Source organism: Hippopotamus amphibius, chromosome 13 (genome assembly GCF_030028045.1).
Source record: "Hippopotamus amphibius kiboko isolate mHipAmp2 chromosome 13, mHipAmp2.hap2, whole genome shotgun sequence".
NCBI classification, from domain to species: Eukaryota; Metazoa; Chordata; class Mammalia; order Artiodactyla; family Hippopotamidae; genus Hippopotamus; species Hippopotamus amphibius.
Window position 1 is genome coordinate 34969338 of NC_080198.1, and position 13395 is coordinate 34982732.

At 45.1% G+C, this 13395-nt stretch overlaps 1 protein-coding gene across 3 annotated transcripts in view; it reads left to right on the plus strand.

The window, feature by feature from the left end:
- The window catches only part of RFT1 (RFT1 homolog), a 40526-nt gene that overhangs the window by 7673 nt on the left and 19458 nt on the right, over positions 1–13395 (plus strand). For 2 of the 3 annotated variants that reach the window (XM_057705995.1, XM_057705998.1), the window contains 2 exons: positions 3839–3976; positions 11198–11276. In XM_057705995.1, the coding sequence (XP_057561978.1) occupies positions 3839–3976; positions 11198–11276 (217 nt within the window). The remainder of the gene's footprint in view (positions 1–3838; positions 3977–11197; positions 11277–13395) is intronic. The other variant, XM_057705996.1, reaches the window with a different exon arrangement.

Here is a 13395-nt window from a genome sequence, read left to right on the forward strand (position 1 = left end):
GTAAGAGGGTGGAGAGGGAATCAAATTGCCTGTGTGTTATTTTCCCTGGGTTTCAATCAATTATTTTCAGAATAGCAGGAAACTCTGCCAAGCCTGTTTGAAACTTAGATTGAAATCTCTCATAATTCAGAGGGCGTGAATCAAGTCACAGGAGGTACATTTTCAGTTTTTAGCAGTTTTGGCTTCAATTCCATCTCATTTTCTAGTTCTAGTTCATATTTCTAATTCTCTTAAAAATATAACTAAAGTACAAATGCTAATTTAAAAAATGAAACATAAGATCCGTTATCAGACCATCTCATAGTACAAACTACTTTGTAATTTTTTTTTTTAATGTATTGGAAAACAAGTTAAAATTCTTAGTAATGATTTATGTGAAAATGTTTCCTGTGTCCTAGGCAAAAACTTCATTTCTGTGAAACACACAAGAGCTAGATTTAAAGTTATAGATTAAGAATGAGAATTGCTTCCTAAAAGCAGCTTGCAACAATTGCATGTTTTAGAGAAGTTATCTCTGATTATTTTTGCCATGTTTTATTAGATCTAGAACTACAGTTCTCAACATTCATCATTGTTTGTGATGCCCTCTCCCTAATAGGATAGGAGGGCCATAGAGCTGCCCAGTTATGGGTTGACTCTTCTTGGGAAAGGTACTTGCATTATGACTTTCTGATTGTCATAGTTCCCACCCAGGATACGTCATAGATCATAGGTCACATGGGCCAATTCTGAGTTTATTGGCATCCTTATCATAAGACTTCTGAGAGCTCTTCTCTGATACATTCTCTGTCAGTCTCTGTGGGAGAGGTCTAAGAGCCAACAGCACCTCACATCATCAGGTGATCCCCACCTACGGTGCTGGGGTTCCCCTTTCTCCAACCTGCCTCCAGCTTCCTCCTTAAACTAGTCCCTCACCCCATGGCATCAGCTCAAATAAAAGAGTCACTCTAGAATATACAAAGAACTCTTAACAACTCAACAACAAAAAGAAAAACCATTCCAAAAGTGGGTCAAGGACTTGAATAGACATTTTTCCAAAGAAGATACACAAATAAATGGCCAATAAGCACATGAAAAGATGCTCAACATCATTAAGTATTAGACAAATGTAAATCAAAACCACAATGAGATAGGGCTTCTTAGGTGGCGCAGTGGTTGAGAATCCACCTGCCAATGCAGGGGACATGGATTCGATCCCTACTCCAAGAAGATCCTACATGCCGCGGAGCAACTAAGCCCGTGCACTACAACTATTGAGCCTGCGCTTTAGAGCCCGTGAGCCACAACTGTTGAGCCTATGTGCTGCAACTACTGAAGCCCAAGCACCTAGAGCCTGTGCTCCGCAACAAGAGAAGCCACGGCTATGAGGAGCCCGCGCACCACAATGAAGAGTAGCCCCCACTCACCGCAACTAAAAAAAGAAAGCCTGTGCACAGCAAAAAAAAAGACCCAACACAGCGAATAAAATAAATAATAAATAAATTTATAAAAAAAAAAGCAACAACAAAAAAACCACAATGAGATACCACTGTACACCAATTAGGATGGCAATTACCAAAAAGATAGAAAATAACAAGTGTTGGTGAAGATATGGAGAAATTGGAACACCCATATATTGCCAGTGGGAAATGTAGTATGGTCTAGCTGCTGTGGAAAACAATTGGGCAGTTCCTCAAAAAGTTAAATATAGACGTGCCATATGATCCAGCAATTCTCCTCGTAGGTGTATACCCAAAAGAACTGAAGTGTTCAAACAAAATTTTGTACACAGATGTTCATAGTAATACTATTCAGAATAGCCAGAAGGTGGAAACAACCCACATGTTCATCAGTTGATGACTGGATAAACAAAATGTGGTGTATCTATACAATAGAATATTATTCAGCCATAAAAATGAAATACTGATATGTGCTACAACATGTAGAACCTTGAAAACATTCTACTACATGAAAGAAGCCAGACACAAAAGGCCACCCATTATATGTTTCCATTAATATGTAATGTTCAGGATAGGTGAGTCCATAGAGACAGAAAGCAGATTAGTGGTTGCCAGGGGCTGGGGGAATGGAGAGTGACTGCTTAATGGGTCCAGGGTTTCCTTTTAGAGTGATGAAAAATGTTCTGGAATTAGATAGTGGTAGTGGTTGTGTAACATGGTGAATGTACTAAAAGCCACTGTGTTATATGCTTTAAAATGGTCAATGATATGTGAATTTTTCCTCAATTAAAAAAAAGGGGAGGGACCATGTTGTTAGGGTACTCTGTGAAGAGGTTGTTGCTATTCCCCAGGCTCTGGTCAGCAGGAAGATGGAGAAAGGCAGGGAAGGGGGCTGGAAAAGGGTGCTTACAGAAGAACGTTGGCATCAGGTGCTGTGGCTCCCCACAGCGGTGCTTGTGTCTTTTTTTATATAAATTTATTTATTTATTTTATTTATTTATTGGCTGCATTGGGTCTTCATTGCTGCACACGGGCTTTCTCTAGCTGCTGCGAGTGGGGGCTACTCTTCATTGTGGTGCGCAGGCTCCTCATTGTAGTGGTTTCTCTTGTTGTGGAGCACGGGCTCTAGACGCATGGGCTTTGATAGTTGTGGCACATGGGCTCAGTAGTAGTGGCTCATGGGCTCCAGAGCACAGGCTCAATAGTTGTGGCACACGGGCTTAGTTGCTCCATGGCATGTGGAATCTTCCCAGGGCAGGGCTCGAACCCGTGTCCCCTGCATTGGCAGGCGGATTCTTTACCACTGCGCCACCTAGGAAGTCCGGTGCTTGTGTCTTAAAGGGTTTGAGGCATGAAAGAAGGAGGGTGGATGATGGATCTGCCCTCAGGCATGGATGGGCATGGAGCGCAGAGGAGCCTTCGCCTGCTAAACCCAGACTCCTCTGAGTCCTTGCTCTGTACCTTTACTATAGGAGCACCTTGGTGTTTCCAGATTGAAAGTGGGGCCTGGAGGTCCTAGTCCTTCTTGAGCTAGTGTGCACTGCTGTTCTCAGGGGGAGAGGGGAGAAGGGAGCTTGTGAAAAGGGGTTCTTGTTTGTTTGTTTTTTTTTCCCCTACTGTGTCATGTGGCTTGTGGTATCTTATTGTAGTTCCCCGACTGGGGATCAAACTTGGGCCACCGGCATTGGAAGTGCAGAGACCTAGCTACTGGACTGCCAGGGAATTCCTGAAAAAGGATCTCTTTGGATGCTCCTCCCCAACCTGCAGGCAAAACCCCAGGCTGCTGCTCCTGGTCAGAAGACATGTTTTTGTCCTAGGTGGGAGGAGGAAGGGGTGGGGCCTCTTGGCGCTCCTTCCCTCCCCATCTTGTAGTAGTTTCTTGCCCTGCCTGTGCACTGGGCAGAGAGGAGAGCCAGCAGCTTAGTTCTGCTTTTTAATCATAATGTCACAGATTTCTGAGGTTCATGGAAAATTCCCAGCCGTAGATGATGGCAAGTCCCTGGATCTTAGCACAACCAGGACACATGAATCCTCACGGTGTACTGTCTAGGTAGGAGAACCATTCCTTTGGCCAAATACAAATCTTCTGAGAAAGTATCTGACATTGCTGTGGCCCTAGTGGATGTCTGTTGTGGAAGTTATGTTCTGCCTGCCCAGAAGAACTTCTCTTCTCCAAGTCAGGTGAAGTGTTGTGACACCTTCCCTAGAGATGTTGCAGTGGAGCTGGGTCTTAGTGAGTAGTGCTGTTTTCCAGAGGGCGAGGCATTGCTCAATAGAAAGTACAGTTAATTAAGACAGTTCTATTTCTTGACTGGCCTTTGAGGTCAAATCTATAGGCGTGTCTTAATGATGCTTACATTAAAACAGTGTAATCTAAACCCATTATTTTCTTTTTTCAGCTTTTGTATACTGCAGTTCTAGTGCTCTGCTATGTTATTTATTTCACAAAGTTACTGTGCTCCCCAGAATCAGCCAAGCGACAAGCTCTTCCTGTCTCCAGAATCACAGACCTGTTACCCAATATTACAAGAAGTAAAGTAAGTAATGTATTTTGTCTGTTATTTTAATCACAGATGCTGGTTATCATTGAGGAAAAGAAATGACAACTTTATTGTTCATTGGTATAATAATAAAGGTAATTTGATAACTCATGTTTATGGAGTGCTTGTTATGTGCTCAGCCAGGGTTTCTAAATCTTGGCACTACTGACAATTTGGGCTGGATAATTTTTGTTGTGGGGGCTGTCCTTTGCGTTATAGGATGTTTAGCAGCTTGCTTGCTTGCTTTCTCTCTTTCTTTCTTGTGTTGTGTCTTCGTTGCTGCACACAGGCTTTCTCTAGTTGTGGTGAGTGGGGCTACTCTTCATTGTTGTGCATGGGCTTCTCATTGCGGTGGCTTTTCTTGTTGCGGAGCACAGGCTTTAGGTGCACGGGCTTCAGTAGTGGTGGCGCACAGACTCAACAGTTGTGGCGCACGGGCTTAGTTGCTCCACGACATGTGGGATCATCCTGGAGCAGGGATCGAACCCATGTACCCTGCATTGGCAGGTGAATTCTTAACCACTGCACCACCTAGGAGGCCCCTGGCAGCATTCTTGATCTTTACCCACTAGTTACCAGGAGCTACCACCTCCCAGTTGTAACAACCAAAAATATCTCCAGACACTGTGGAATGTCCAGTGGGGGACAGAATTGTCCCCGGTTGAGAATCACTCTGCCAGCCCCCGTGCTGGATGATTTACATACCTTATTTAATGCTTGTAACAACTCTTTGGGCCTGACATTATTATTTCTATTTTAGGGTTGAGGAACTGAGGCTTAGCAACTAAGTACGTGCCCAAGGTGAGGGTCAGAGTGAGGACAGGAGCCGGAGTGGCGTGAATCCCAGCAGAGCTCAGGCTCTCACCACCATGCTCACTCTCTCTGTTTTGCTGTGTCTCTTGGTTTCTCCTGGGACTGATCTCCAGCACAGACAGTGTAGAGGGTGCTGACACACCAGGGAGCAGCCCAGCAGAGTTCCTTCGTCTAGCGTCAGGCCACTCTCTCAGGGGATCCGCTTCCCCACATAGACCACTGAGGATTCCAGAGGCTGATGTGGGAGGGTGAGGATAATCTCTTTCTACTCAACCCTTCAACTCTCAGTCCATTTAACTTTTGTCTCCTGACTCTCGTGGGGTCAGTGCTAGTGTCTCCAGCCCAGGAGCCACGCACGTGATATTTTACCACATCGCCTCTGCGCAGATGCTCTATGACCTGCTCCATCTGACGCACTTTCCCTTTTTCTCATACTTGTTTGCTCGCTGGATGTGGTGCACTTAGTTGAGGCGAGGTTTCAGCTGGACTTCTCCTCACAGCTCTTTTGTGATTACTTGAAAATGTAATAAAGTATTTGGGACTTAAGTCTCAGAACTTAAGGAATCTTGTTATACAACTTTTCAAGAAAAACGAGATATTGTTAGGAAAGCCATGTATGTTCTTATTTGTTAGATGAGAGTTCTCCATCCTGATCAACTAGATCTTACCTTTAACCTAAATCAACATGACCGTTTTTGGATACCATGGTGCCTTATCTACAGGCTTAGCAGATCAGGACTCCAGATGACTTCTCTTGCTTGGAGCTTCTGCCCCCTGCCCACAGAGCAGGTCTGAGAGTGCGGGAAAGTCCCCCTCCCTGAGCACTCCCCAGGGCTCACCTGTACCAAGCCTGGCCAGCTTTTCTTGCTGGAACAGCACCTGCTCCCAGCAGTATTTTGAAAAGAGTATTTGGACTGTTAATACAGGCAAAGAGAGAGCGGGTAAAGAAAAGAGTCTGATGAGTATGTACTTAACCCTGTGATGGGCTCAGAACTCTGACCTTAGTTTCCTTATCTGTCAAACGGACATAATAAGAATACCTCCCTCCTCAGGTGGTTGTGAGAGCCGGATGAGATGGGGCACATACGGTGCTCAACACTGCGGCCTGGCATGAGTGCACATCCACAAGCGACAGCCCCCACCATCACCAGCACCTCACTGCTGCTCTGAGAGCAGGAGTAGCTCCACTAGAGCATCCTAGCCAGGCAGACACCGATGACATTGCTGAGAGCTCAGAGGTTTCATCTAGCAATCTGTCCTGAAAGTACATGCTCACATTATCAGGACAGAAGTGTAGACCATGAGGAGGCTGGGTGTACCTGTCTTGCGCAGTGGCAGCATTCCTGCTGATAGAGCACAGCCCCTGCTGGGTGCTTTCTGGGATACAGACACGTAGGAAGATGACTGATTAGCCTCAGGGAGATTCCCGTGTATTTGGGAAGCAGTAGATACAGATCTGAAACCTGCAGGACTCTCTCCAGACCTCAGGGTCCTCACTTTTAAGGTGAGATTGTTGTTCTACACGACCCCTGAGGCCCCTCTTAAAGACTTACAGAATTCTGTGAAAGTATTTGAACTCTGACAGAGGGCCGTTTATAATTGCCATTGACTGCACGCTTACTCTGTGCCCGGCCCTAGGCTAAGTCTATACTTGGAAATCTGTCCTTAACCCTCATAATAACCCTGTGAGGTAAATACTGTTGTCTCCCATTTTACACATGAGAAAACTGAGGTTGAGAGGCATGAAGTGGCGAAACCCAAATCACACAGCTGGCTTTGGACCCACTTCTCTCTAACATCTGTCTGTGGAAAAACCTTAGTCTGTGTGTTTAACCTCTATGCTATGAAGTCTTCCAGAAGCAATTGGCTTATTGCCTGAATTATTTATTTACTTAAAGATTGGAAGGTTCCAGGTAGAGCAATTCATATTCAAGTTTATTTTTATTTATTTCTTTATCTGTTTATTTATTTATTGGTTGTGTTGGGTCTTCGTTGCTGCGCACAGGCTTTCTGTAGTTGCAGTGAGCAGGGGCTACTCTTCGCTGTGGTGCATGGGCTTCTCATTATGGTGGCTTCTCTTATTGCAGAGCACAGGCTTTAGGTGCGTGGGCTTCAGTAGTTGCAGCACATGGGCTCAATAGTTGTGGCTCGCAGGCTCTAGAGCACAGGCTCAGTAGTTCTGGTGCATGGGCTTAGTTGCTCCTCGGCATGTGGAATCTTCCCGGCTCAGGGATCGAACCCAGGTCCCCCGCATTGGCAGGTGGGTTCTTAACCACTGTGCCACCAGGGATGTCCTCAAGTTTATTTTTTTAAAGAGAAAAGAAATGAGATGAATCTGAATGCAGTGGATGAGTACACCAGCAACATGCCTAACTTGGCTCTCCAGAGCAACTTTCTGCCCTGGGGGCTCCCTCCTACGAAACTGGTCAAAAATTACATTCACAATCAACTTGACCAAATTGGGAGATTTCTTGCTTCCTGTTATAGAATTCCATCTTCTTTAATGATACTTATTTAGCCTTAAAATAATGACACTTCAAATAATGGCTGCCTTTTACATCTTTTCTGTTCTTTGACACTTCTGAGTGATTTAATATGAGAGATTGGCTAGTATTCAAGTAAAGCTGAGGAATTTAACACAGCAATCATGTACTAAGCAGTATCCTCTCTTAAGCAGTGTATCAGCTGCACTGAGTGGGGTCCCTGCGTTCAGAACTTGCACTGTGGTGGGAGATAAGATGTGTGTTCTGCTAACTACACTGTGTGTCTAGTGTTAACAAGATAGAAGCACAGAGAAAGAGCTGATGAATTCCATCTGCAGGCGTCGAGGAAAGCTTCATGGAGGAAGGTGCTTTTGAGCCGGGCCTTGATGCCTGGGCAGGCAGAGGCAAATGTGCATGTGTGGTGGAAATGAGCATTCGTGGCTGTGGGAAGGAAGAACATTTCTTCAGGGCCTGTTATGTGCCCATCACCATGTTGAAACTGGGATTGTAGAGACGACTGGGTCCTTAGGTTGGCTGGACAGCTGGGGAGGGGAGAATTAAGGAAGCAAAAGGGGGAAGGAGGTGATGGCTTGCTGGGCTAGAGCCAGGTAGTGATGGCCTCAGTGCTCTGGAGTGCAGTTCACGGGCAGTGGATCCTAATGAAATGTTTTTGAACAGTACCATGTTCTAATTGCTTGTGTTGAGGAACTTACCATCTGTTACGGGTTTATCATATCTTGTTTTGTCTCATTCAATCCTCATACCAACACGAGGAGATAGGACTTCTTATTCCATTTTGTAGGTGAGAAAACTGGGACTTAGCAAATGCATTCTCACTCCATAAGTCAGAAGCTGTGGGGACTTCCCTGGTTGTCCAGTGGGTAAGACTCCACACTCCCAATGATGGGGGCATGGGTTCGATCCCTGATCAGGGAACTAGAACCCGCATGCTTGCTGCAACTAAGGGTTCACGTGCCGCAACAAAGATCCCTTGTGCCACAACTAAGACCCAGCGCAACCAAAATAAAAGAAATTTTAAAAAAAATGCCAGGAGCTGTGGTTTGAGCCCCAGTCTCTGAGCTTCACTCCAAAGCCTGAACTCTACCACGAGGAAAGAAAAGGTTGGAAGAAGATCAGGAGGAGGCAGTGGCAATCATCTCTCACTTTTCAGGTGATGAGGACCGTGGCGGCTAGGTGGAAATGGGAGCATGGACGAAGCCAGGGCAGTTGATAGCCCTGGAGTGAGAGGGAGAAGAAGGAGTGCCGTGTGGGGTGTGGAGGTGATGGAGGGCAGGGGACAGGACTGTGGCCCTGGTGACTCTTGTCAATGTGGTAAAGACACAGCTGGTTGGACCATTCTGGGTCAGAGAGTTTGGGAAGTGGAAGAGTGACTCAGGTTAAAGCACAATGAACCCCTGAGTTCTCGATCTTCTCCGGAGGTACTGCCCATCACCTTCCATCCATACCTCAGTTTCTGCATCAGTACAGGGAGGCAGTGGAATGGCTTGTTGGCTGCATTGGGTCTTCGTTGCTGCGGGTGGGCTTTCTCTAGTTGCAGTGAGTGGGGGCTACTCTTTGTTGTGGTGCGCAGGCTTCTCATTGCAGTGGCTTCTCTTGTTGCGGAGCACGGGCTCTAGGTGCGTGGGCTTCAGTAGTTGTGGTGCACAGACTTAACTGCTCCACGGCAGGTGGGATCTTCCTGGACCAGGGATTGAACCCATGTCCCCTGCATTGGCAGGCGGATTCTTAACCACTGCACCACCAGGGACGCCCAAGAGGCCTCTTTTGACCTTCCCAAAGCGACAAATCCATTCAGAACAGAATGGTAAAAGCCCAAAGAATATGTCTCTTTTTCTACCACTTAGCAGATGCCTCTGAGAAGAAACCCAATTTCTGATCAGACTTCCTGCCTCTGTGTCTGTAATGAGCATTTTGGAGTTAGTAAGCAGTGTGGCCATTCCTTCCAAACCATTGGCTCCATTTAAATTGAAGGCATTAGGAGAAGGGAATGCTCAAGTATGAGCTTGCAGGTCAGATACACTGTCATGATTTCACTCTCCTAAAGAACTCTTTTTTTTTTTTTAAAGAAGTCCATCACCTTCCCAAATCAATTCACAGCTTAACAGCAAGTAGGCTTCACAAAAGCCTGTGGGCCTGCTGTAACTGTTCATTTCCTTTGAAAAGAGCACAGTTACTGCTTTGCAGACCACACCCCTCGCCCCCTCCACAGGACCACCTGGCATGGAGGCGGCAGAATGTGAGAGAGAGAAGGTGCCGTGCCCAGTCTCCCGTGAAACCAGCTATAGGCAGGATCAGTGTATGATGAGGATGATGGGGTCCACAGTGCCCCCTAGTGGTATAGGGCGGTCTGGCGCTCTTTGTTCTGGGGAAAGGAAATACCCAATTTCCTTCTCACTGAGGAAAATTTACTCCTGGACTAGAGCAACCCCTGGCATTCGGCTCTAGGTCCAGTAATGCACTGAAGCAAATGTGGTTTGGAAGGATTCAGAACTGTCCTCCAAATCTGGAAGAAAGGTTCTGAAACCAAGGGGTGAGGAGATTTGAGGACTGGAAATGACCCTTGCTTTCAAAAGGTACTCTAGACTTGCCCTGTCCTAAATGGTAAGCAGCAGCCACATGTGGCTACAGAGCATTTGGAATTGAGATGAGCTGTAAGTGCACTCAATACACATTGGATTTCAAAGAATTAATATTAAAAAAATATGAAATGTTTCTAGTATTTCTTTTTATGTTGCAATGATAATATTTGGGGTCAAATCAAATATATTAAAATGAATTTTACCTGTTTCTTTTTACTGTTCACTGTAGGCTGCTAGAAAATTTAAAATTATATATGTGGCATGCATTATATTTCTACACAGGTGGGTTTTGGGTCAAGAGCAGAGGCCCATGTGACTGGGACAAGTTCCAGGCCTGCCTTTGGTCCAGCTTCCATAGCTAAAGTCGACCTTTTAGAGAGGTGGTGTGGGTTTGGCCTTGTAATTCACCCCTTTCCTCCTAAATAGCCCACCTTTCAAAAGTCATCACTTTGAGTTAATAAGAACTTTTCAAAATGCACTTACTCTGAGATTAAGAACCTAACACCTAAACTGAATATTCTGGAATCCCAGGATTACCTTCATGATTGAGGAGGGGTCCCTAGAAGAAAATGGGAGGAAGTAGAAAAAAGAAGTCGTGTCCAGCTAGCTTGCCCCCCTCCCTGCATTTTGTAGTCATCTCTCTGGCTTTGAGGGCGCCTGTCTCTTACAGGTTGACCTCTGCCCTTCCTAAGCATTTGCTTCCTTCTTACCCTCCTTTGTCCTTAGGAAATGGACAGTTTGGCGCTCCTCCTAAGAGTTTTAGAAGAGCCGTATCAGAAGTTTGTTTCTTGTTTTTGTTTTCCTTTTCTCTGTCATAACAATTCTTTGTGGCTTAACTGATCTGGAAGCCCTTACTTTCTCTTGAAATGTATAAGCCAAGCTCATGTGCTTTCTGTAAAGGGGCCCTGGATGGCTAAACAGAGCACTAAGATGTACATTGGGCAGAATTTGTCCTGCAACTCGGCCTGCTTGAGACATCTTTTAAGGAAAGAGCTGACTATGAGCTGCATGTGTTCTGTGTGGTCAGCTTACTCTCTGGGCAGCAGCAAGGGGACAGCACTGTTCTTTAGGGGTCTCAGTGAATGAATCTTGGGCAGGGCCCAGAGGGAGGCTCTTCCACACAGAGACTTTGTCTTCCCATTTAGGAATGTAAATTCTTTGCCAGTATTTGTTGGATGTCTTCTGTGTATTTAGCAGTAAATGGAAAATTAGTGGGGACTATCCAAGTTGGGATTTAGAGACCAAGCTGAGTCCTTGCCTCTCGTGTAGCATCATTGTATCCTTAGACTTGCAGTACCTGGAGTTTTTGTTTTTTCTTCTAGGCTTTTGTAAATTGGGAAGAGGCTAAGTTGACTTGGAGTTTTTTCAAACAGTCTTTCTTGAAGCAGATTTTGACAGAAGGTAAGTAGAAGGGCTCTCTGAGCCGTCAGCAAAGCAAAGTGTCAGCAAGGGAATTCCATAGAACTGCTGGATGCCTAGATGCACACCCCCTGCTTCCTCGAGCCTCGCCCCCCCACCCCCCCCACCCCCGGGGGGGGCGGGGCAGAGGGCCCTCAGAAATGGGAGCTTTTAAAATAAGAACAGGGAAAGTAACATTTATTTAGTTTGATACTTCAGTTGTCTACTTTAAATCTCTCCACAGCCTTGTAAGAAAGATATTGTCCCCATTTATCATGGGTGAGGAAACTGAGTGTCAGTGAGGGTACATAGCTTCTGCGGGAATGAGGAGCAACTTCATTTGAATCCAAGTCTAACTCCAGAACCCATGTTACATCATTGAAATAAATGTTTATCAAAATATTCTATCAATTACAGAAAGTTTAGAAAATACAGAAAACTATCTGTAATCTCATTTTCCTAACTTTTTATACACTTATTTTTCCGAACTTTGTAAGAACCAGGTATGTCCCATTTTATTTTCTTTAACAATAAAATTCCCCTGTGGAATAGTTTGGTCAGCCTTCCAACTTCTCAGGACTTTGCAGTTTAACAGTGACAGAGCTCTGATGCAGAGGGCAAGCCAGGAGCTGAAAGTACGTGTAATTTTTCTATATATATGTATTGGTTTATTTATACCCAGCTTTAGTTCAAAGAATGAGATTGGAGGCAGCTATAAGCTGCTGAAGGTAGTAGTTTCTCTCTATAAATTTTGTGTCTATACATCTATATATCTGTTACTGAATGTGTTTTTAAATCTTTTCAAAAATTATCTTTTAATTATAAAAATAATATAACCCCATTACAAAAATTTTGGAAAATAGAGAAAAATTTCCTATAATTCTAGCATTCTAATACAAACATCATTATTATTGCATTGTTATTTTTCTTTTCCTGCCTTCTTTTTTTTTAATCATTATACTTCCAGAGGGAAGCAGCTTCCTCTAAGCCTCACTTTCCTCACCTGTGAGTTGAAGGAGAGGACCAGGAGGCGCCTGAGGGCTCCCTGACCTTCGAGAGCCCATAATGGTGCCATTACAAAAGTGAAACTGTTCACAGGACTTCTGGAGGAAGTAAAGGTCAGAAGCCTTGGGAGAGCTGAGTGAAGGTGCCTTAACTCTAAGTTTCTTGAGAGCAGGGAGTGTGCTGTTCACCACTGTCTCCGCGGCACCCTGCTGGGCCTAGCACATAGGTATTCAGCAAGTATTTTTTGATAAAGAGAGGTAGTGTAATGAAATCATATATTGTGATAGTTCACATTATTGTTAGAACAGGCAAAACAATGGAAAGAGTTTTGGGAAGGGTAGTTACTTAAATGCACTTTTTTTTCCTCCCTAAATTTAAAGGGCAGTTTGAATGAGTTGAGGAACAGCCCTAAGTTGGTTGCAAGCAGTGGCCCTGAGTGGCTGTGTGAACTGCAGTGGCTAGACATATTTGCAGCGGCAGGTGTCAGCCACACGCTCAAGCCTCCCGAGCTGGGCCTGCCCCACAGTTGGGTCACCCTGGCCTGGATGGCAGAGGGCCCTTAGGAACTTCCCAGGGCCTCCCTCTCTGTGGCTGTGAGATAAGGAAGGAGCTTGACAAGGACACCCAGATTCTTTTTCTTTAAGAACTACAGCTCTAAAAAATTTGAAATCATTTATTATAGCAAAAATGTGTATATGTGTGTCTGTATATATGTATATACACATATATATAAATGCTATTACCTCCTGCCCCCACATTTCCTGAACATTGTGTGTCAGGTGCTGAGAACACAGAGATGAATGAGGAACAGACCATGGCCTCAGGGAGCTCATTCTCTCCCCAGAGACACAGGCATTTTATGTGGTTAACTCTGATACAGGGCTGGGAGTGCGGTACTTGGAAATATCAGCTCATTTGCCAGACATCTCCTGAGTTCTCTTTTGTTTCCTGGAGCTCTGCTAGGTAGCCAGGGGCCCAGAGATGACTGAGATATGGTTCCTGCCCTCAGGGAGCTCACAGAATGTGGGAGGGAGAGGCCTTTTGTGCCAGAACCCAGGGAGGTCCCTGAAGAAAAGCCATTGCAAGTGGTGAGAATACCAGTAGCTGAGGCTGGGAC